Source organism: Thamnophis sirtalis, unplaced genomic scaffold (assembly GCF_051295495.1).
Source record: "Thamnophis sirtalis isolate CommonGarterSnake01/CBP01778 unplaced genomic scaffold, rThaSir2_p1.2 scaffold_11, whole genome shotgun sequence".
In the NCBI taxonomy this organism is placed as follows: domain Eukaryota; kingdom Metazoa; phylum Chordata; class Lepidosauria; order Squamata; family Natricidae; genus Thamnophis; species Thamnophis sirtalis.
Window position 1 is genome coordinate 18753046 of NW_028261391.1, and position 22650 is coordinate 18775695.

Sequence of the window (22650 nt, forward strand, 5' to 3'; positions counted from 1 at the left end):
CTATCATGTCACCTCTAATTCATCTTTTCTTATATTAGTCAGGCCCAAAAACCGCAGATGTTTTTCATATGGTTTAGTCTCCAGTCCTTTGATCATCTTAGTTGCTCTTCTCTGAACTTTTCCCAAAATCTCAACATTTTATGTTGGAGCTCCTGAAAAACATAGCTATTTAGTCAGATGCGGAAACATCTATAGCTTTTTCCTATTTCTTCAATCTGATTCCTTCCAGCTGAGCTAGCCAGCAATCAAAAACCATTTTAGTACACTCTAAGCAAGGGTATCCAACCTTGGCATCATTAAGACCTGTGGACTTCAACTTCCAGAATTCCCCAGCCGGGCTGTTTCCCAACTTTGAGAAATTCTGTAATCTTAGCTGCCATCTAGTGACCATCTGGATATATGGCACACATTGATCAGGTCCTGAAGCTGGAAATCAACTCCCGTATCCCACTGAGCTGGAAAAAGGAGCAAATGCTCGATTTTAAATAAAGGCAAGCACTGAGAGAGAGGGGGGAAAAAAACAACAACCCAAAACCCGCGGTCAGACCCAGCCTGCCTGCCAGCTCCCCCCCTCCCTAATTCGGCTTCCTAGAATGGAACGTTCCGAGAGGGAACGCTCCTGGCGCCGCGCACCCCCTTCGCTTTTGAAGGTGGAAGAGGCCCAAAGCGACCGGTTGCCGTGGGAACGGCTGGCTTGTTTCGGCGGGAGCGCGGCTTCGGGAGACAGAAGGAAGCCGGCCGGGGAAGCTTGGAGCGTGGGCTGCGCCTTTCTCTGGCCGCCAGGTTCTCGCAGTCCTCGGGATAATTGAGCCGGTGGGTGAAGAGGAAGACAAGCAGCAGCAGGAGCTGCTGCTGCTCAGGGATCGGCGGAGAAGGGGTTAATTTAAAGGGCTCTTAGGTATCAGAACAGTAAGAGCCCCGTGTTTACTTGGAGGCGCTCACCTGCACACTGGATCTGTCATAAAACTTCAACGTGGGGTTTGAAGGCTAGGCTAGGATCGTGTCCTGGGTTATTTCCCATGCACTTACAGGGGGCATAATACTTTTTTGGGGGCGGGGGCGGAGGGGTGTCCCAATATCCTCGGTGCTTTTGTATTGCAGTGGCTGCCAATGTTGCACAAAGCCAGAGGTTTTTATTTATTTTGTTTATTTTATTTATTTTAAGTATAAGTATGATCTTTATTGTCATTGTACTTTAAATACAACGAAATTGGTTTTAACCTCACTGGTGCAAAATTATAACAGAAACGAAAAAAGAAAGAAAAAAAAAACCTAGCATGTGCATGGAGTGATTGTGGTTGTATTTAAAAGTCTCACAGCCCAAGGATAGAAACTATCTATAAACCTGTTTGTTCAGCTGGCTATGCTTTGATGTCTTCTGCCTGATGGTAGAAGTGCAAAGAGACACTGACCAGGGTGTGAATCATCTCTGAGTATCTTCCTTACTCTGCTAAAACAGCGAGATCTGGCGATGTCATCCAGTGGTGTCAGAGAGCAACCAATGGTTTCTTGTGCCAAATTGATCACTCTCTGTAGTGCCTTCCTGTCTGCAGCTGTTAAACCAGCATACCATACTGTAATACAATATGTGAGGACACTTTCTATGGTGGATCGATAGAAAGAGGTCATCAGCCATTGTTCCACCTGATTTTTTCACAGGACTCTAAGGAAATGAAGTCTCTGTTGGGCCTTTCCAATCACCAGAGACGTGCTGTTTTTCCAGCACTCCCAAGAATTTAAAAGAGGAAACCCTCTCCACCCAGCCCCCCTCAAAATACAGTGGGGCAGGTTCCTTTCTGTGCTTCCAGAAATCTAGTACCATCTCCTTTGTCTTACTACTATTTAGATGTAAGTTGTTTCTTGAGCACCATGCAGATACATGGACTTCTTCCCTGTATGCTGATTCGTCCCCTCCAGTTATGAGACCCAGCACTGTTGTGTTGTCTGCAAACTTTATTATGATGTTGGATGGATCAGAGGATATGCAGTCATATGTATACAGCGAGTACAGGTAGGGGCTGAGCACACAGCCCTGAGGGGAGCCTGTGCTGAGCTTCAGCGTGGAAGATGTAAAGGACCCAACCCTTACTGTTTGTGGACGATCCGTCAGGAAGTCTTTGATCCATTCACGAGTGAGGGGAGGGAAATTCAGGTCAGTCAACTTTTCAATGAGAATACCTGGTTAAGATGGTCGAGCTATAGTCTATAAAAAGCATTCTGACATAATTCCCAGATTTCTCAAGATGGCTCAGTGCAATATGTCTGTCGACCTGTTGCTTCTATAAGCAAACTGGTATTGATCATAATTTAGTGGAAGACAACACCTGGGGTGTTGTAGGACCAGTCTCTCAAAGCACTTCATCACTATAGACGTCAGTGCAATGGGTCTATATCATTCAAGCTTTTTATGGCTGCTTTCTTCGGAACTGGGATAATTGTGGCTGCTTTCAAGCATGATGGGACTCTAGCCTGTTGCAGGGAGAGGTTAAAAATCCTTGTCAGGACCCCTGTTAATTGGTCAGCACAGGTTTTTGCCACTTTCCCCAACACCCTGTCTGGACCTGCAGCTTTCTTGGGATTTACAGCCTTCAGCTCAGCTCTCACTTGATGTTCATCCAGGGTGAGTGGCTGGAGGTCAGAGGGCCTTTGGGCTAGAGTCACAGAGACTGATCTTTTGACCTCAAAGCGGGCAAAGAAGCTATTTAGCTCCTCTACTAGCAGGGCATTAGCATTGGCTATTTTTTTCGTATTGCCCTTATAATTGCCCTTATAATTGGTTAGGTGTTGTTATTGTTATTGGTTAGCCCCTGCCACACCTGGCTTGAGTTATTATCTTCCAGATGCTTCTCTACCTTTTGTTTGTATTTCTGTTTAGCTGCCTTAATGCCTCTTCTCAAGTTTGCCCTGGCTTCATTGTGGAATGTGGAGTTTCGGGCTCTCAGAAGTGATTGTACCTCTGCTGACATCCAGGGTTTACAATTACTGTAAACTCTGATGCACTTATTCATTGTTACATTGTCTGTGCATGTTTTAATGTATGAGAGTACAGTGTCACTGAATTCTTTTAGCTCCAAATGTTCAAATATACTCCACTCGGTAGTCTCAAAGCAATCCTGCAACTGGCAGAGTGCTCCCTCCGGCCAGTTTTTGACAGTTTTCAAGACTGGTCGTATCCTTTTCCTAAGGGGGGGATATACTTTGGGCACAGTAGCAGAAAGATGTGGTCAGACGTACCCAGATGGGAGAGGGGGATTGCTCTATATGCCTGTCTTAAGTATGAGTACATATGGTCTAGAGTATTCTTACCTCTGGTGGTACACTGCACATACTGCACAAACGTAGGGAGAACAGACTTTAGACTGGCTTGATTAAAATCCCCAGCCACGATAAAAGCGCCCCTCAGGGTAAGTTTGCTGCTGCCTCTCGATGGCGTCATGTAACTTAGCGCTGCGCTAACATTTGCATCAGGTGGAATATAGACAGCAGTGATAACTATAACAGAAATCTCCCTAGGTAAATAAAATGGCCGACAAATGACAGTTAAGAATTCCACATCTGCAGAACAGTGAGTATAAGCAACTCTACTATTAGTACACTAGTTAATATGTGTGTAAATACAAGGTCCTCTACCTTTGCTTTTACCAGAGTTGCTGTTTCTGTCAAAGCAGTGTGTGGTGCGGTTAGTTAGTTCCAGTGACGGATCCGGTACAAGTGGATGAAATCAGGTCTCTATGATGATCATCACACAGTAGTCACGAATGAGCTTATTCGCTGCCATCCATAGCTCTAGTTCATCAGTTTTGTGGACAAAGGATCTAGAGTTGGTTAGAAAAATGCTTGGTAATGCTGGTCTGTGAGGCTGCTTCCGTAACCGAACTAGCAAACCAGCTCTGCATCCCCAATTCTGCTTTCACTCTCTTCGCTGTCTCCTAGGCCCAACAATGATCCATGTGGAGTCTGGCAGTCTTACTATGTCACTTGGTATATTATGAGACTGCTGGAAGTTGCTGGTAAAATCTAGTCGACTAGAAGATCCAATATTTAGTAACTCTCTGCGGGTATAGACTAGCTTTTGCCTAACTCTACTGTGACACCAGGAGCTCAAAGCCACAGCATCTAAGCATGCCGCCATCTTGGGGGGGGGGGGAAATTTATTTAATTTATTTAATTTATTTAATTTATTTAATTTATTTAATTTATTTAATTTATTTAATTTATTTAATTTATTTAATTTATTTAATTTATTTTATTTATTTTATTTATTTTATTTATTTTATTTATTTTATTTATTTTATTTATTTTATTTATTTTATTTATTTTATTTTAATTTATCTTATTTATTTTATTTTAATTTATTTTATTATTTTATTTTATTTATTTTATTTTATTTTAATTTATTTTATTTAGTTCATCAAGCATGTATTAGATAACATATATAAGTATAAACATGATTTTGAATACATGAAATGGCTACAAATACAATGGAAGAATAGGACAGGGATGGTAGGCGCTTATGCACACTCCTTAAAGACTTCTTAGGGATAGGGTGAGGTCGACAGTAGACAGTCTAAGGTTAAAGTATTGGGGGTTTGGGGAAGAAACTACAGTGTCAGGTAGAGCATTCCAGATGTTCACCACTCTGTTGCTGAAGTCATATTTTCTGCAATCAAGTTTCAAGCGGTTTACCTTGAGTTTGTGTCTATTGTATGCTCATGTATTGTTGTGGCTGAAGCTGAAGTAGTTGTTGACATGTAGGACGTTGTAGCGGATAATTTTATGTACTACGCCTAGGTCAGACCAAAGGTGGCATAGTTCTAAGTTGTCTAAGACCAAAATTTCAAGCCTGGTAGCATAAGGTATTCTGTTGTGAGCAGAGGAGTGGAGGGCTCTTCTCGTGAAGCATCTCTGGACTCGCTCAATTGTATTAGTCCAATATGCAGTGCAGGTTCCAGACAGATGAGCTGTATTCAAGAATTGGTCTAGCAAATATTTTATATGCTTTAGTTAGCAGTACAATATTACCAGAGAAGAAGTTATGCAGGATTAGGTTAACATCTCTTAATGCCTTTTTGGTAATACTGTTACAGTGGGCTCTGGCATTTAGATCAATGAGATTTTCCATCTCACTTTTTTTGTATCTCTGCATCATTTTTTTAATAAAAAGCAGCTTTAAATAAAACCTAAAAAGTTGAATGCATTCCTGTTAGGAAGTCCTCAAGATGCTACCCAGTGCTAGGTTTAGTGGTAAAACGTTGCTTGTTTTTAATTAAATTCCTAGGGACAGCAGGGAGTTCTAGTTTTGGGGAAACTGAGGCTGGACTGGGTTGCCTTTTATTAAAGAGTTGAGTTTTTTCCCCCACTTTGGCATAAAGTCCTGGAACATCTGAGTGGCTTCCTCTCCCATTGCTAACTAGATATAACTGGTGGAAACAGTCATATTTTTTTAAGTTCTAGTATTTGTTGGATGGATTTGGAAGTAAAGTATTTTTAGTATCTTGGTTAGAAATGTGCTGTTAGAGTCATATATTGCAAATTGCAAGTAGGTAAGAAATGGCTTTTCAAAACAGGGTTCACACAATACACTTCGGTTTAACTAAGTACAATGTACTCAACCTAATTTTCTTGTCTGAATAATAGATTAACCCTAAACAAGCTGGGCTAAAAGGATTAATTGTGTCAGTTAACCAGATATGGGAATCTATCCCAATATCACCCAAGCAGAGAATTTTTCTAAGCTGTTTGCTGAGCCTTTTATGGCGAAAATATTAGGAGCTGAGCTGCTGATCTTCCAATTGCAAAGGATGCACTTTCCTACTGAATTCTTCCCTTTCCTCCACTTTCATTTCCCCCTTTACTAAAAAAATCCTGTTCAATAAGAAATCCAAAATAATGTCAGTAAGTTTGTATGGATATGGTTAAAACTATTCATGGGTAAAGTAATATCTAGAAAATATAATGCTTCATCTTTATAGAATGACTCTGTGATAAAACACCAGTGTGAAAAATTGACTCCAGGCAATATTTCTCTGAGTAATTTCTAGTTACTTTAATGAGTGCTTGGTGCACTGAGGCTGAATATTGTAAACCTCTCCTTGGGGAAAAACAAATATACTCATTCAACTATGCTTGGAGCATAATATATTTACATAATCTTAGTCATACACTAAATATGAACGTTCTATAAGGTCAAGATATCGGTTTGTGTTTATCCTGTTGCCCTCTGTATGTTTTCAAAAGACCTGCTTCGTTTCACCTAGCAAGTACTAACATGCTTAAACTTACTGTTTGGGACGATTATATTAGTATTGGGTCTAGATGGAAGACCACTGGATTTATGTTAAGAACTCCCTACCATTGGAATAGAGTGGAGTAGAATGAAGTGGAATGGAATGGAATCATATGGCTGGAAGAAAGTTTGGATTTATTCTTTAAAATGCCTGAGGGCAGGAAAAGGAGGAGTGTGTGGAAACTTTATAGAGCAGTGATTGTGAACCTTTTTTGGCTTGCATGCCAAAAGCGGGGGGAGGTCATGCATGGGCATGCCACACCCATAATGCAATGTGTACAACCCCAGTGCGCTTGAGCGCATGACCATTTTTGGCATGCTTTTTTCATCCTCCCCAGGCTCCAGAGGCTTTATAGGAGCCTGGGGAGGGTAAAACAGCCTCTCCTGGCCTCCCTGGAGGCTCTCTGGAGGCTTCAGGAGTTTCCCTGAAGCCCCCGGAGCGCAAAAAAACAGCCTTAAGGGCAAACGGGAAGTTCAGGAACGGACTTCCGGTTTGCTCGTAGGGCCGGTTTTAGCCCTCTGGAGCCTTCAGGGCCTGGTTTGCTCGTAGGGTCGTTTTTTGTCCTCCAGAGCTTCATGGAAGCCTGAAGGTTCCGGAGGGCTAAAACCAGCCCAAGAGCAAATCAGAAGTCCATTCCCAAACTTCTGGTTTGCCCGTAGGACCGTTTTTTTGGTGCTCCGAAGGCTTCAGGGAAGCTTCTGAACCCTCTGGAGGGCCTCCAGGGGTGCGGGGAAGGCTGTTTTCGCACTCCCCAGGCTCCTATGAAGCCTCTGGAACCTGGGGAGGGCGAAAAATTGCCTCAAAAGAAGGCCGAAGTCAGCTAGCCAGCACGTGCATGCGCACTGGCCAGCGGAAAAATGGCTCTGCGTGCCACCTGTGGCATGTGTGCCATAGGTTTGCCATCCCGGTTATAGAGAGAAAGCCAAACTTGAAATAATGAGGAATGTAAACCTACAAAAAATAACGCTAAACAAAAAAAAAAAACCTGACCCCTTAATTTTAACACAAAACTTAAATATAATTCAAAACTCTTAACTTTTCCAAAATGCCCAGGTGAATATTTAATTCACACCTTCACCTCCATCCAGTCCCAACTGCAATGTAAATGTAACACAGCAACATATACAATTCAGGGCAATGTTCTTATCCTAATTTTATTAGAAACCTCAGAGGACCCTCTTGTGCTAATTTTACTATAATGACAATACAAACATTGAGCCTAGTCTTTGCACTCAATTTCAAACTGAAGTAAAACAAACTATTAATTATAAAAAATTACCATAATGCTTGTTCTCAGAGTAATTTTTACAGGAAACCTCAAATGTTGATGGTTATATTTAGTGTGTGGATTAAAATCAAGGTCAATGTATGGGTACAGTGATTGTTTTGACTATCTTTTAGGGTTAAAATAGAGTACTGAAGCTTACTATGAATTTATCAGAGGGTTGGCCAAGTTGTTATTTATTCACTGCACTGTTGTTTATGCACTGTACTATTTATTCACTGCACTGTCAGATCAACCCACTGCATGGGTTGATCTGAACCCATGATTACTACCAAACATTTTACATTCCTCTTGAATCCAATCCACAGGGGAAAGTTTTACCATAAGCATCACAAAACTATAACCGTAGCCCTAAGTTTCCCAAAATGCCAATACAGATGCTAACAGTAGGAGTCATCTCAAACTTGAATTTCAGATGTAATCTAAGCCAAGATTGCTATTACACATAAGAACACTCATTCATTCTAACCCATAAGCATACCCTGTTTCCCTGAAAATAAGACCTCACTGGATAATAAGCCCAATCGGGCTTTTTGAGTGCATGTGGTAAAACAAACCGTTCCCCGAAAATATTGCAACACAGCAGCCGCCATGCGGTGACCAGGCTCACCATCTCCTGCACCTCAAAAATAATAAGACCTCCCCGAAAATAAGGCCAAGTGCTTATTTCGGGGTCAAAAGAAAATAAGACCCTGGGGAAACACAGTAGCATTTCCATTGAATTTAAGGATCTGGCTTTTCACTTCCAAGTTGCTATATAATTATAGTGGCCATCATGATGCATTCCATCTGAACACAAATAGATGGTTACATCATTCTGTAAACATCAACAATCTGCTAAGGGTGGAATTACAGTTTCAATCCTTAGAACAATAAGAATTCACTTGTGTACTGCGGCTCGTTTTTCTTTTTTTTTCTTTTTTTCTTTTTCTACTTTTATTTTAAAAAACAAATTGAATTGTATGGATACACCAAAGTGAGGAGAAGAGGGAAAGAGAAGGGAGAAGTAAAGAGGGAGTGAGAGGGAATGTAAGGAGGGTGAAATGGAGGGAGGGGGAGATGTCTGAGGGGGTAGGGAAGTAGAAGAGGGGAATGCTGGAGGGGTGAAAGGAAAGTTGGAGGGGGAGAAGAGAGGGTGTATGGGGGAATGAAGTGTTATGTTGGGTTTTTTTTTTCCTTTTTTCTTTTTTTCTATGCACAGTATATAAGTGATTGTATAAAATGAAAATGAAATAAATAAAATGTATTATGAAGAAAAAAAAAAAACAATCTGCCCTTTTCTAACTCATTGCTTGCATCTAGACTTTGTCATGTTTAAAATAAGCAACTTGAAATTAAAAGAAGTTAACCAAGATCTACTTAAACCTCACTGATTTAAGTATATGGAAGCTAATCCCAAATCTTTATTTCAAAGCCTTTTACATATAATAATATCCTTGTGTAAAAGTTATTATTCAGTATTGTTAGATCCAGTGTCTAATAGATTAATTGGTGAAACTTAACAGTACCTTTAGCTGTCCTTCAGTATTTATTTTCTCCACTCCCAATTATAAATACAGATGGAATTGTTAAAGAAACTGTTTTAATGTAAGTTTTTCTCTCTTGTAAACAGGTTTCAAAACTATATGATTTGGACACGTCTTTAAGCTTTTCTGAATTTGCAATCATGAACATCAATGATTTTGTGATACTCCCTGGTTCAAAAACTGGAGTTTCCGTAAAACTGAAGGAAAAGTAAGTTTCTTTCTCTAATTGATTTTGAAGTGCTTGGATAATCTATTGCCTTTTTATATGCATCATTAAATGCAAACTATTTCTAACCACTAAAGCTGCAATCCTAAAATTACTTACTTGAAGTTAATTTTATTGAAACAAATGAGAGCTGCCACCATGTAAAAGTGTTTAAAATTGGAGTGCTGTTCACATTTATAAGTGTTTTCTGATATCCGTTTTCTGTTTTTTTTTTTTTCCTTTTGTTTTTCTTTGTCCTGAATTGGTGGTCTATTCTTAAATAATTATTCCTTTATCTGCAATAGCTGAAACAGGATGTCCTTTTTTAAAATTAAAAAGCCAAGATGTAAAATGTACAGTCAGGTTTTTAAAAAACTCCATCAAAATACCAATCTGCCATTTTCTGCTCAATTGCATATGCTTTAAATAGAAAAATAAAGTACAGTTTGGTGCCAGTTTTAGAGCTGAATTTAATCCCTCTAGAAGTGTACGGGAGCTGCATTTGGAAAAGGTTCAGCTGGAACTTGAAAATAATGAAATGGAGAAGAAACTGAAGCAACTACAATCAAATATGAGCCGAGAGAAACAAGACAGAGGGTAGGTAGAACTTTAATGGCTCTCATAATTATTTGGAGAGTAAAAGAGCACACATTTGGAGGTTACCCAACCATAGAAAAGTAGTATTATTTCAATGCTCAGTGTACTATTTGTTTACATAGTTTTATATATAGTTTTATGTATATTCATAAACATACACACAGAACTTATTAACGCATAAAAACATCATCATACCTCTGGCATGCTTTCTCCATATTCAAGCATCTTTTCTCATAATCTCTAGCATACTTTCTCAATATACATATATAGACAACATACTTAAAATGATGCACATTTATTTTCCCTCCTTCATCTGCAGCCATAATAGCTAAGACAAAAATGCAGTAAATATGGATAGAAAAATACCATCACTGTCATACTGAAACGTGCATGATTTTTCAAAAAATAAATGAAAGATATGGTGGTACATACGGGGATTTAGGATGGTGCTTGGAGTTTTACCCATTACAATATCCCTGTGATCATGTGATTGTAATCTGGGTATTTAGCAGCTGGCCTGTGATTATGCTGTTTCAGTGAATTGCAATCATAGGATTATAATTTCTGATGTTCTGTTCTATCTTTGGGACTAGAGACCTGAAAGGAACCATATCATGGCTTCTATCATCCACTGTAAGAGTTCTTATCTGTTAGGCAGAGGTGCAGAAGTCATGTATGATAAATTGCCACTACACGAAGGGAATATCAACCTTTTCTATTATTTGTGACAAATTGTCTGAAGTGGGAGTAAAGATACAGGGAATTAATAAATGATATACATGGACAGGAATATAAATGGATAGAAAATTCTGAGAAGACACTTTTGCCTTTAAAGCAAGAAGGGTTTGAATATTTTAAGGCTGGCAGCGTAAGGAAATCTCATAGGACTTGATATAATGGACTTTGAATGCAAAGGATCACATTTCTTCAGTGATTTATATAATTTGTAATAATACCATTAAACAACTGAGACAAATTGTGCTGTTTCATGTCAAGTGACAGGAACGACACACAATTTGTATCACTTTCATGTTGATGTTGTTTTGCAAATAATGACAGAAATTGATGCAGAGTTATATAATTTTCATTTGCATAATGTCTTTTGTGTCATTTGCTTAATGATGTTTTTACCAGTGATGTCAATTAATACAAATGATGTGAATTGCTGCAGCTTTGTACTTGTGAATTTATTGAATATTTGCAAATAACAGATAACTTCCTTACCGTTAGTCTGTTAAAATGAAATTTTGCTGTATTGTAGCAAATTTCACATTATAATAAAATTGAGTGTAATGATTTCTGAAGTACCTGCCAGTTTTTTTAATTAACCATAAAATAGTACAAAATAATAATGAAACTGTTTAAAATGACTAGTTGTAAGAAAGTGACATTTTCCTCCAGTGAGAATAATACAAGTTCGTAGTGTTATATTTGTGAACACCCGCTTTCAGAGTAATCTTCACATTCCATAATTAAGTTCATAGCAATAGCTCTATCTAACCACAGTTGGATAATGGCTCTAATATTGTATATTTTCATTCTGGGTCAATTCTGTATTGTTTTTCCATCCCCAATTAGTGGAAAGGTGCAATGTATAAGCCACCTGTCTCTCCCCTCCCTTATCCCACTTTACCACCCCACCCCAATTCAGCAGGTTTATACCAATTGATGTTTTGATAGAAACTGTAAGTGCCATGCCTCTCAATCCAAGCTAGAAAAAATTAGATTTTTATCCCAGCAACTTCAGTAGAAGCTTCAATACATTTCTGGCTTAATATATACTATATCTTTGCACTAGGCCAAAATATCTAAAAAGGTTAAATCATGGGGAACTGGAACAAACTGAGATGTTTCATTACTCCTCCAAGTAACTTCTTCAGTCGAAATGAAAAATGTTAAGTTAGGCAGAGAATTGTTGGAATGTACCAACTCTTGCCATACCAACTGGAGGGGTTTCTTCCTAAAATGTATTGCAAATGTAAAAGCCCAATCATCCAGGCCAAAAACATCTAAAAATGGTTAAATAATGGCAACTGGCCCAAAGTTTAAGAAATATCTCAGTTTAATAAACTTTGGTCTAGTGGCCATGATTTAAACTTTTTAGATGCCTTTGGCCTGGATGATTGAATCTTTACATACACTTTAGGCCAGGGGTGTCAAACTCAAGGCCCAGGGATGGAGGCCCACAGGGTGCTTGGTTCTGGCCTGTGGGGCTATCCTAGAAACAGCGAAGGACTGGCCCACAGTGCCTCTGCCAGCGAAAAAGGTACTTGGGAGGGCTGCTTCCTTTTTCACTGGCAGAGGGTTGCAGGAGGCCATTGCAGCCGAGAATGGAGCTCGGGAGCCTGTTTTCTCTGGCAGAGTGTTCAGGCCACCACAGGCACCCCCTGCATGAGTGACATTGAGCTGGTCACGCCTACTCCAGTCCTCCAAGGTCAAACGCAACTCTAATGCGGCCCTCAATGAAATCGAGTTTGACACTAGGCCAAAACTTTCTCTGTCCCATTGTTTGTTTGTTTTGTTTTGTTTTTTTTCCCCACTGGGCTTTTGTTATTTCAAGTACTCTAGGTCCTCAACTTCACTTTCCATTCTTTAAGAGGGATTTATTATTTATAAAGTTCTTCTTATATTATACTAGAAATTCAGTCCTTATGAGCTTTAGGTGCATATGGCTGCATTATAAAAAACACCATTTGTAATCATTCTTTATTTGAGAGAATCCATTTCAGATGTCGAAATATTCTGCAGACAAAGCACAACCCTTTTATCTGTAACATTTTTGGTATAAATTTGAAAACTACTTTATTAACCTCTTTGTATTTGTTTCCCTTTCTCAGCGATCTGAGAAATAATGTTAACTTTCTTTCCCAGGATCAGCTTTTTAAGGATATGTACTTGGTCATTAGTGTTCCAGTGTACTTAACAAGATATATAGTTCTGTTTAAGTTTTAAGTGTTACTAATGATCTTGGACCCTAGTCATTAATTTTTGTATCTTTTCCCCACAGTCTTTAATACCACATTCTACTTTCAAACAAGTTTGTGATCCCTCCCTCCCTTTCTTTTACAGTAAATGATGGCTCTTCAATTTGTTGGTTTGTAATTATTTGTTTTGCTGTTTGCTTGCAAAAGAGTGAAGTTAATACTAGAACTGGAAGAAGTTATTATTTATTTTGGTCATTTTGCCACTTCTTCAGTGTTGGGTTGCAGGCGGTATGCCGGGAGCACCAGGTACTGTTCCGGTACGGTGCTCCGGAGGGCCCACCCGCCCTCGCCACCTGTATTTGAGCTCTTCAGTGCTTCTGCGCACATGCACGGAGCGTACAGCGGCTGTGTGACGCTCCGCCGAACAGCTGGAGAGTCGCAGAGATGTCAGGGAGGGTCACAGGAGTTAAGGACGCATGCGCGTGCTGCGTGTGTTCATGTGATGGACTCCGGGCCTCGTTGCACCGTACCGGTTGCACCGGGATCCGGAACCCACCACTGCACTACTTGTCTGAAAGTCCCTGGTGCATGATGATGTAGGTTTGGTCTACCTAACCTGTAACATTTGTTTGGTATCATTTAGTCTGTTCTTTTTAATAAACTGCAAGTAAGAAATAATAAATATTTGTTCCAGAAAAGAAGCCTAGACTAAGCCTTTACATTAGGTTCAAAGTGCTGTAGCTGTTATTCTTTAATCCTGTGTTACAAAACAAGCAAGAGCTAAGTGGCCTATTGACAATTATTTTTACATATATTAAACATGATGGAAGCAGAGGGCAGATCCTATTATTCCTTCTGATTCCCAAACAATGAGAAGAGGAAAAGTAACAAAATAGGCAGTTAAACATATTCTTGTTCTAGAACATAGAATGCAAAATCATAGGCCTGGAAGGAACCTCAAAGGTCCTTTAGTCCAACCACCTGCTCAAGGCAGAAGTATTTACAATATATCAATGAAAAGGCTATCCAGTCTATTTTTGAAAAGTTCCAGTGATGGAACACCCACAGCTCCTGGAGTCAAGCTATTCCATTGATTAATTGTTCTCACTGTCGGAAAATTTATCCTTATTTTTAGGTTGGATCCGTCTTTAACAAACTTCCACCCATTATTCTGAAAATAATCTGGTGCTTTGGAAAATAATCCCCTCTTCTCTGTAAAAGCCTCTTAATACTAGAAGTTATTATGTCCTTCCTAATCCTTCTCTTCAATGGGCTAGACATACCTATCTCCCTCAACTGTCCATCATATGATTTAGCTTCCAGACCGTTTATCATCTTTGTTGCTCTACTTTGCACACTTTCTAGAGTTTGTGTCCATGGGTACTGTAAATGCTCAGAGTTTCCAGATGTTCTAAATGATGTTTCGGAATGCAGTGCTGGGCACTTGTTTGCAGCACCTTAAAAGAGCCATGGCTTTTTGTGGGAGGGATTTGGGGAGGCTAAAACATGAACAGTTTAATAAAATGAAGGACTAGGGCTGATATGATAGCAGTGTTCCAATATCGAAGGGGCTGCCACAAAGAAGAGGAGGGTCAGCCTATTCTCCGAAGCACCTGAAAGGAGAACAAAAAGCAATAAATGGAATCTAATCAAGGAGAGAACCAATAGAAAAAAATGAGAAATTTCCTAACAGAACCATTAATCAGTGGAACATCTTGCCTTCAGAAGTTCTGGGTTCTCCATTACTAGAGATATTTAAGAAGAGATTAGACAGCCATTTCTCTGAAATGGTATAAAGTTTATTGCTTGAGTAGAGGGTTGGATTAGGAGACCTCCAAGATCTCTTCCAACTGTTATTCCGATATATGTCTGGTTTTGCAGAGATATTCCTGGCAGTTGCCTCATAATTCTGGGGAAAGACATAGTATTTAATGTGTTGCAAACAGGAATTATATCCATGGTCTTGTATACTCTAAATCTCCTTTTAGTGGGGGAATTAAAAATGCTGTACAGTCTTAATAAATGTGTCAAAATTACCACATTTTCATGTGCTTATAAGAGTTCCGTATGTGGGATTTTACGCAAATGAAAACATTTGAATTATTCTATCTGCAAGTTGGATGGGATATAATTTTAATAAATAAATTTGCATGTCTGTGTAGCCTTTCATTGAGTGGAAAATGGAGAACAGAGGCTGCCATATTCTTCATATTTATAAATGCTCATAAACAGATTTTTTGATCTCCCTTTAGGCGAACAAATGGGTATCGATGGAAATCAGGTCACGCTAGTCTACACACACAACCACAAATCTTGCAAGACAAAGAAAATGCTATAAAGGTAAGGCAGCTAGAATGTTTAAATACGTTTTAAACATTTAAACATGCAGTAAAGAAGTCTTTTTGTAGGATAGCGCTCTGGTCAAATTTTTGAAAGTGATTAATTGAAACTTTTCTCTGCTTTTTTATACTACTGTTACAAAGTGGGCCTGAATGGCAGATTTTTGTGTGTGTGTGGGGGGGTCTATATAAAAAGGCTTGTTTTGGATGAATGTGGCATGCCAACTGGTCCTCCAGCTATGTAGGGGGAAATTATCACAAAAACTAAGTCACAGGAGATTTTCTTTTTAGTTTTTTAGAAATTGCACCAAGATAGATAATATTGATTCCATTATATGTGTTTATTTTCATTTAGAAATAAAGAACATGGACGGCAGAAAAAGTCCTAGATATCCATTGAGTTTGCCAGTCTTTCTGAAAACACACATTCTGGCATCAATAAGATATAGTAATAGCATTTAGACTTATATACCGCTTCATAGTGCTTTTACAGCCCCCTCTAAGCGGTTTATAGAGTCAGCATATTGCCCCCAACAATCTGGGTCCTCATTTTACCGACCTTGGAAGGATGGAAGGCTGAAGCAACCTTGATATGTGGTTTTAACTAGGCAAACTGATAGAGAAAATAATTTTATTTTAATGTTAATTTTTCCTTTAACAATTCATGCTTCCCCGCCCCCAAAATTGACACGTTTATAGATTTTTGAAATGTTGCTTTAAATATTAATAATGATAGGTTTCACAGTCTCTGAGAATCTTCCATGTCTGTGTGTGAATTTGATCATTTTAGCATCACTGATCATTTCCTAAAGGTTCCTTGATAGTGTTTCTTATTATTCTTGATGTCTTATAGCTTTTTCTCATCTATGGTAATTCTCATGTTCTTAGTTTTAAAGACTACAGAGTATCAATTTTTTTTAAAATTGAGAAACCGTTATAACTGTCATTTTAAAAAGAAGAAAAATAAGATAACTATGAAATAAATCAAGTTTAATCAGTTCATTTTATTAATTTAATACTCTTGTCTGCAATTCCTTAAACCATTTTTTCTTGAAAGCAGGTACAAATTAGAAGTATTGCACAGTCCTATGAAGGATAGTGTTAGGAAGCAAAGGGGAAATTTGGAGACTAAGTGGAGAAATCACAGTTTAATTGATCCTTCCTTCCTTCCTTCCTTCCTTCCTTCCTTCCTTCCTTCCTTCCTTCCTTCCTTCCTTCCTTCCTTCCTTCCTTCCTTCCTTCCTCCCTCCCTCCCTCCCTCCCTCCCTCCCTCCCTCCCTCCCTTTTTTATCAGGTTCCTTCAGGCAAAGTAAAATTGCGACTACTTAAAGAACATATTCCAGGTAACAAGGTATTAGCAATGTTGAGAATTTGAAAATAATGCAGTAATTCAAATGTGGTTGTAAATATTGTTATTTCTTCAGTCTTTTGGGAAATCTTACATAAACTGCTTTAAGTAGGTTAAGAGAATTAACTGGTGACATTGCCGTACCAGATTGATTTTTAAAATGAGAAAAATAAATCACCCATCTGAATCAATCCACCACAAAGGTTTCCAAACCATATTCCACGAATCACTGATAATCTATGAGAATAGTGGAGATTGTAGCCCTGCAAATAGAAGTACAATGACTATGGCAAAAGAAAGCAAATATAGTACCAATAGTAATAGGCGGCTTGGGTCCAATCCCAAAACAACTGGAATACCACCTAAACACTGTTGGCATTGATAAAATCTCCATCAATCAATTGCAAAAGGCAGCTTTACTTTGAATAACTTACATCCTGTGACAATATCTTTAATACCATCAAATAACATCTCCCTATCTCAATTCCTTGGGAAGGATGTCGTAGGTGGATAAAAATTCCAGACTAAACAGCTGTCTGAGCACATGACCAGTTATAGTAAAACAGATTTATTTAAAAAATGTTTTGATGTCCTTACTCAAAAACTCATGAGATTTCAGGTGGTAACAGTAACAACTTGTGAGAATTGATAACTTAACAAGGTTCTATCAATGTAATTACACAATAAATTTTGAGGAGGCATAACATTACAGACGGTTCTCCACTTAGGAACATAATTGAACCTCGAATTTTGGGCATTGAGCCCAGTGGTCATTAAGCAAGTTGCCATGTGATCGATTCACTCCATTATTGCAACCCCAACTCTCCCAGGTGTAGTCTTTAAGCAATCTTGTGAGTTGTTAATCAGAGAGCTAGGGAGAAGGCCCATCCTTCCCTTGTAAAGTTGGCCAGGGAAAATGACTGCAAAAAATTTGCCTTGCTAGAATTTTTGGCAGATGTAAGGTTTGTTCCATTTAGTTCCCCACCAAGGAAGCAGAAATCCTTTGGTGTGCTGGAGGAACAGACCTCAAATCTAGCGAAAATACTACCAAACACTATCATTCTGGAAACCTTAGAATGCTAATGTTTATTAATGTTTTCTGTTCTAAAGGAAAGGCTTGGAACGATGGTGTTCACTAGTATTTCCCTCATGGAGGGACGGAAACAATGGCATTGGCTAAACTCTAGCAAATAGCAGCATTCTGAAAAGTTGGAAATGGTGGCATTCACTAGGGTTTGCACTACATTTTAAGCTTGTTCCTCCACTGTGGAGAAGGAACGGGAGCAGGAGGAGGGAAAGTCCTTCAGCATGATGGGGGAATGGACCTCAAATCCAACATGTCTGCCAGCTTCCCCACTGACATTCTGGGGAAGCCGACAGAAAAGATTGTAAACAGCAATCAGATGATTGCAGGACACTTGGCAACTGGTCGTAAATGCAAACAGATTATCATGCATCTGAAATGCAAGCATATGGCAGAGGTGATGGTGCAACATGTTTATAATGGCCGGCAGTAATTTATGGGCCATTAAACACCCCATCTGAGACCATCTGTGAACATTCATGAAACAAGTTCTGCTATTATGGGGGAGCCGCCCTGTGCCATAGTTCTAGCATATTGCCAAGTTTGGTTTATGTTGTGATTCACAGATGTTCAGGGGACAGATCTGCATAAAGGAGAACTTGGAATCCATTGATCAAACAAGTAACATATGTCTTGAAAAATAGCTTGAAAATATTTATTATAATATAAGGTTTCCAAGGTTAGAGCTTAAATTACTTTGATGTAATAATTTGATTATTTATTACTGTGACATGTACGCTACTTAATTCTAAATAATATTGAGCAGCTTATATGAAAAACCAAAGCATGAAGAACAAATTCATGACAGTGAAAAGAACTACAGCACCACCAGGGGGAGATAAGTTAGTCGTCTTTTACTGCTAAGTTACTTATCAGTGTCGTTCATTTATCTATGCTTCTTGCTTGCTTGCTTTAAAAACGCATCTACATTTTGCAGCTCCAGACTCAGCTAAGCAGCCATTTGTGCATAAAACAGCACATGATGCAGCCACTGAAAGACCTAAAATGAAGGGCAAGGCATGTGGTCAATGTGAGACAAAGATAGCATTGCTAGTAAGTAATTGGGAACACTGTTGGTTCGGACCGGTTCAGCTGAATAGGTAGTGAGTCTGCTGGACACGTGATCGTACCAGTTCTGTCCTTAAGCGCTGCCATCTTTATTTTCTATTCTGCACATGCGCAGAACAATCTTCATTGAAAAAATGTAATTTTCCTCCCTTTTTAATGGTTGCATATGCACTTTCACTTTTTAAGTGCAAATGTGCATGCACGCAGAGCCTTTTTTGGGCACCGAATGGTAGTAATATTGGCAGGAACCCACCCCTGATATACATACATACATACATACATACATACATACATACATACATACATACATGTTCTGACCCCCTGGCCTGTGAATACACCAGAACACAGACTTGGCTGTTTGCCACTGTTCAATTACTGAGATAACGAATACTTTGGCTGAGGGCCCAGGCAACTCACATTCAATACAGTAGTTCTGCAGCAACCCAGATAATTCAACACAGTTAATCCAAAGGAACAGACACGGCTAGAATACACGGATAGATTTTATTAACTACTAATTCGAACGGTTGTTTCCTGCAAATGTCCCCTCCCAACGCCTCACCTATAATCTCTCTTGGGAGGGGTCAATCAACAGCCACCTGTGTTTAATCATCTTCTGTGAGTCTGCCTACAGAGTTGTTGCTTCCGTTTCTCAGCCCTTCTCAATCTAGCATCAGGGACAAACTACCTTTGATCCTCCCCACTGCTCCATGCCCCAGGCACCTCCTGGTGGCCAACCAGCCTCCCTGGTCCCTGCTCTGAGTCTGAACCCTGCCCAGGGTCCTCCACATCTTCCATGGCAGACTCATATGGTTCCTCGCTATCTGAGTCAATCATCAGCTCAACCGGATCCTGCTGGGCCACTATATATATATATATATATATATATATATATATATATATATGTGTGTGTGTGTGTGTGTGTGTGTGTGTGTGTGTGTGTGTGTGTGTGTGTGTGTGTGTGTGTGTGTGTGTGTGTGTGTGTGTGTTTTTTCTCCCGCGTAAAATTGGAGGTGTCTTGGCGACGTTTCGACGAAGTCTCATTCATCATCTTCAGGCTTCGTGCTTCCAGGAGCAATGTATGTATGTATGTATGTATGTATGTATGTATGTATGTATGTATGTATAAAAGTAAACCGTGTCAAGTTTATTTTGTATTTAATAAAATCCTGGTCTTATTATTGCCTTATAATGGCATACGTTAACAAAATAAACTTACAAGCTAAAAAATCTCTTTACTAAGATGTTCTTGAAATTAATATAAGTTTTGCCATCCTGAAGAACATGTGACCTTTTTTTTAAAAAAATATTAAATAGTCTGATCTAGTATACTAAATTTTCCTAAATTACTTTGAGAGAGCCTCCTGTAGCCTATTCTTTAGCTAAATGTCAATGTCCCATCATAGCCAGTTTGCATGACTTTGACAATGCCTAAAATTGAGTAACCAAGTTTATAAGAACCTGATACATTGGGCCAAAATATTATGAATGAAACTGCTGCTAAAATTATTGTGCATTGCATCTTCTTGTTTGTGAAAATGGCCTGTGAAATTTATTTTTTAAAATCAAACCTGATTCATGCTGCATTTGGGAGCATTTTTTTTTCAGAATACAAGACTGTTGTGGTGTTTTTTTTTTCCAAACAAATGTGAAGTATTTCTTAAAATTTCAGACATTAGTGACATGGAATAGTTGCTCCATTTGGAGAAGTTTGTACACAATAACTAAAATGCAATGATTTTTTTAAAGAATCTTATATAAAATAATATCTTTATAATTCTCTTTTCAGGCAATTAAATTAAATCAAATCAGATCCACCTTAGGCATCAAGGCTAGGCTGGGTGATTTGGGGCCAGCCACCTGCTCTCAGCCCTGCTCACGTTACAGGGTTGTGGTTGTGAGTAAAATAGGTACTAGGTATTTTCATTGCCTTGAGTTACTTAAATAATAATAAAAAAACTTTGTTAGCATCTGTATGGTGCATGAATTTCATAAGCCACTTGAAGGCTTCATTGTCTTGAAGGGTGCAAATTTTGTTTATTTTTTATTCAATTTTTAAAGTTAAAACACAATTATGGTGATTGAAAAAGGACATACCATATTTTTCGAAGTATAAGACACTTCGAAGTATAAGACACGCTTAGCTTTTGGGGAGGAAAACGAGGGGGGAAAAATCTGCCTCTGCCTCCCAGCAATTTGCCTCCTTGCAACAAACATCAAACAGTACAGACAATATACACTGTGGTGTTACATTTCAGACTATACTTGTAGATATGCTGTTAAAATTGATGTGGTTTTCTGGAAGTATAGTTATTCTCTGCTATTTAAAAGAAGATACAATAGTACTGGGCCTCTTCAGATCAAGCATTTATTTTAAAAAGCTTCTTCATTTTGTTAAGCTGTCTAGAACAATAATAAAACGGTCTTTAAAAAAATAAGTCTAATAATTTGAACATTCTATAGGCATTTATAGTTATTGACTTGCCTCCTTGCAGCAAACAGCAAACAGCCTGATTAGCACAAGAAAAAAATCTGCCTCTGCCTCCCAGCAATTTGCCTCATGCAGCAAACAGCAAGTTTCACTTTCAGTTTCGGTATGGGCCTCCCAATCATCAGTTCTTTCAGGCTGCAGGGATTCCCATAGCCTATTGCAGCTTCCGCAAGCCCTATTTTTCCCGTTTGCTGCAAGGAGGCAAATTGCTGGGAGGCAGAGGCCAAAGAGTTGGGGCCGGTGGATGGGTGGGGCTATATTCAATGTATAATACGAAGCCAAATTTTCACCCTCTTTTTTGGGGGGGGAGGAGGTGCATCTTATACTCCGAAAAATATGGTAGTTCTCTTGTACAAAAAGAGAAAGATTAGTGCCCTCACAATGTAACCCTTCCTCACTTCAAATAGCTCAGTGGCTTCAAAAGTACCCTACCACCTGGCTTTTTACTGATATTTCTTTGGAGCTGTTTTCATATTTAGTGAAGGGAGCTATAAGTGCAATCAGGTAAACTGAAAAGTATTTCAGGGTCACAAAGGTATGTATTGAAGATATTTATTTCCTAATCTTAATTTCCTTTATTTTTCTCTCCACAAGGTATGTTTAGAATGTGGAGAAGATTATTGTCCTAGTTGCTTTGCCAGAATACACCAGAAGGGAGCACTGAAACTCCACAGAACAACTTATTTGCAGGTATATTTCTTTGCAAAGCCTTGTGCAATCACTGCAAACTCTTCTTAGAAGGCATATTACGATTAAATACATGCACAAACAACCACCAAGAGAAATTTAGGAGTACTTTTATCCGTCATATGTAGAAATCCTTTTGGCAGGTTGATGTTCTTATTCTCCATTTACTCTTACCAATGTTGTTATGAAGACGCAGCCCTAAATGAGTAAGAAACCCAGAAAACTCTGTGTAGAGAATCGTGCTTGAAGTCCATAACTCTGTTCGGATAATGCAAATAATTATCATTATCTGCTGATAGCTTGTAATGGCTATGACGTTTTTACAGGATGAGTGCATTTATGCAGTAATCTGGTCACATGAGCACTTAGGTTTAGGTTTAGGTTTATTGGGATTTATATGCCGCCCTTTTCCCTGAGGGGACTCAGGGCGGCTTACAACCACAGGGGAGGGGAAGTGCAAGGTCAAAACAAACACTTTGTGAACAAAAGAAAAATACTAAAACACAACTTTCATTCAACAATCAAACACTCGGGCGGGTAATTGAAGCCTATCCCCAGGCCTGCTGGGAGAGCCAGATCTTGAGGGCTGCGCGGAAGGTCTGGATCGTGGTGAGGGTGCGGATCTCCATGGGGAGCTCGTTCCATAGGGTCGGGGCAGCAACAGAAAAGGCTCTCCTCCGTGTGGTCGCCAGTCGGCATTGACTGGCAGATGGAATTCGGAGGAGGCCTAGTCTGTGCGATCTGATTGGTCGATTTAGGGAGGTAATCGGCAGAAGGCGGTCTCTCAAGTATCCAGATCCACTACCATG

General features: G+C 39.2%; 1 protein-coding gene across 1 annotated transcript in view; it reads left to right on the forward strand.

Annotated features, from left to right (window-relative positions):
• The first annotated feature begins 692 nt into the window (after positions 1-692).
• Positions 693-22650, forward strand: part of ZBBX (zinc finger B-box domain containing) — a 59370-nt gene continuing 37412 nt past the window's right edge. The window contains exons 1-7 of the mRNA XM_087725298.1: positions 693-813; positions 9185-9306; positions 9787-9900; positions 15077-15164; positions 16458-16506; positions 18533-18648; positions 21749-21844. Coding sequence (XP_087581424.1) covers positions 9239-9306; positions 9787-9900; positions 15077-15164; positions 16458-16506; positions 18533-18648; positions 21749-21844 — 531 coding nt within the window. The 5' untranslated portion in view covers positions 693-813; positions 9185-9238. The remainder of the gene's footprint in view (positions 814-9184; positions 9307-9786; positions 9901-15076; positions 15165-16457; positions 16507-18532; positions 18649-21748; positions 21845-22650) is intronic.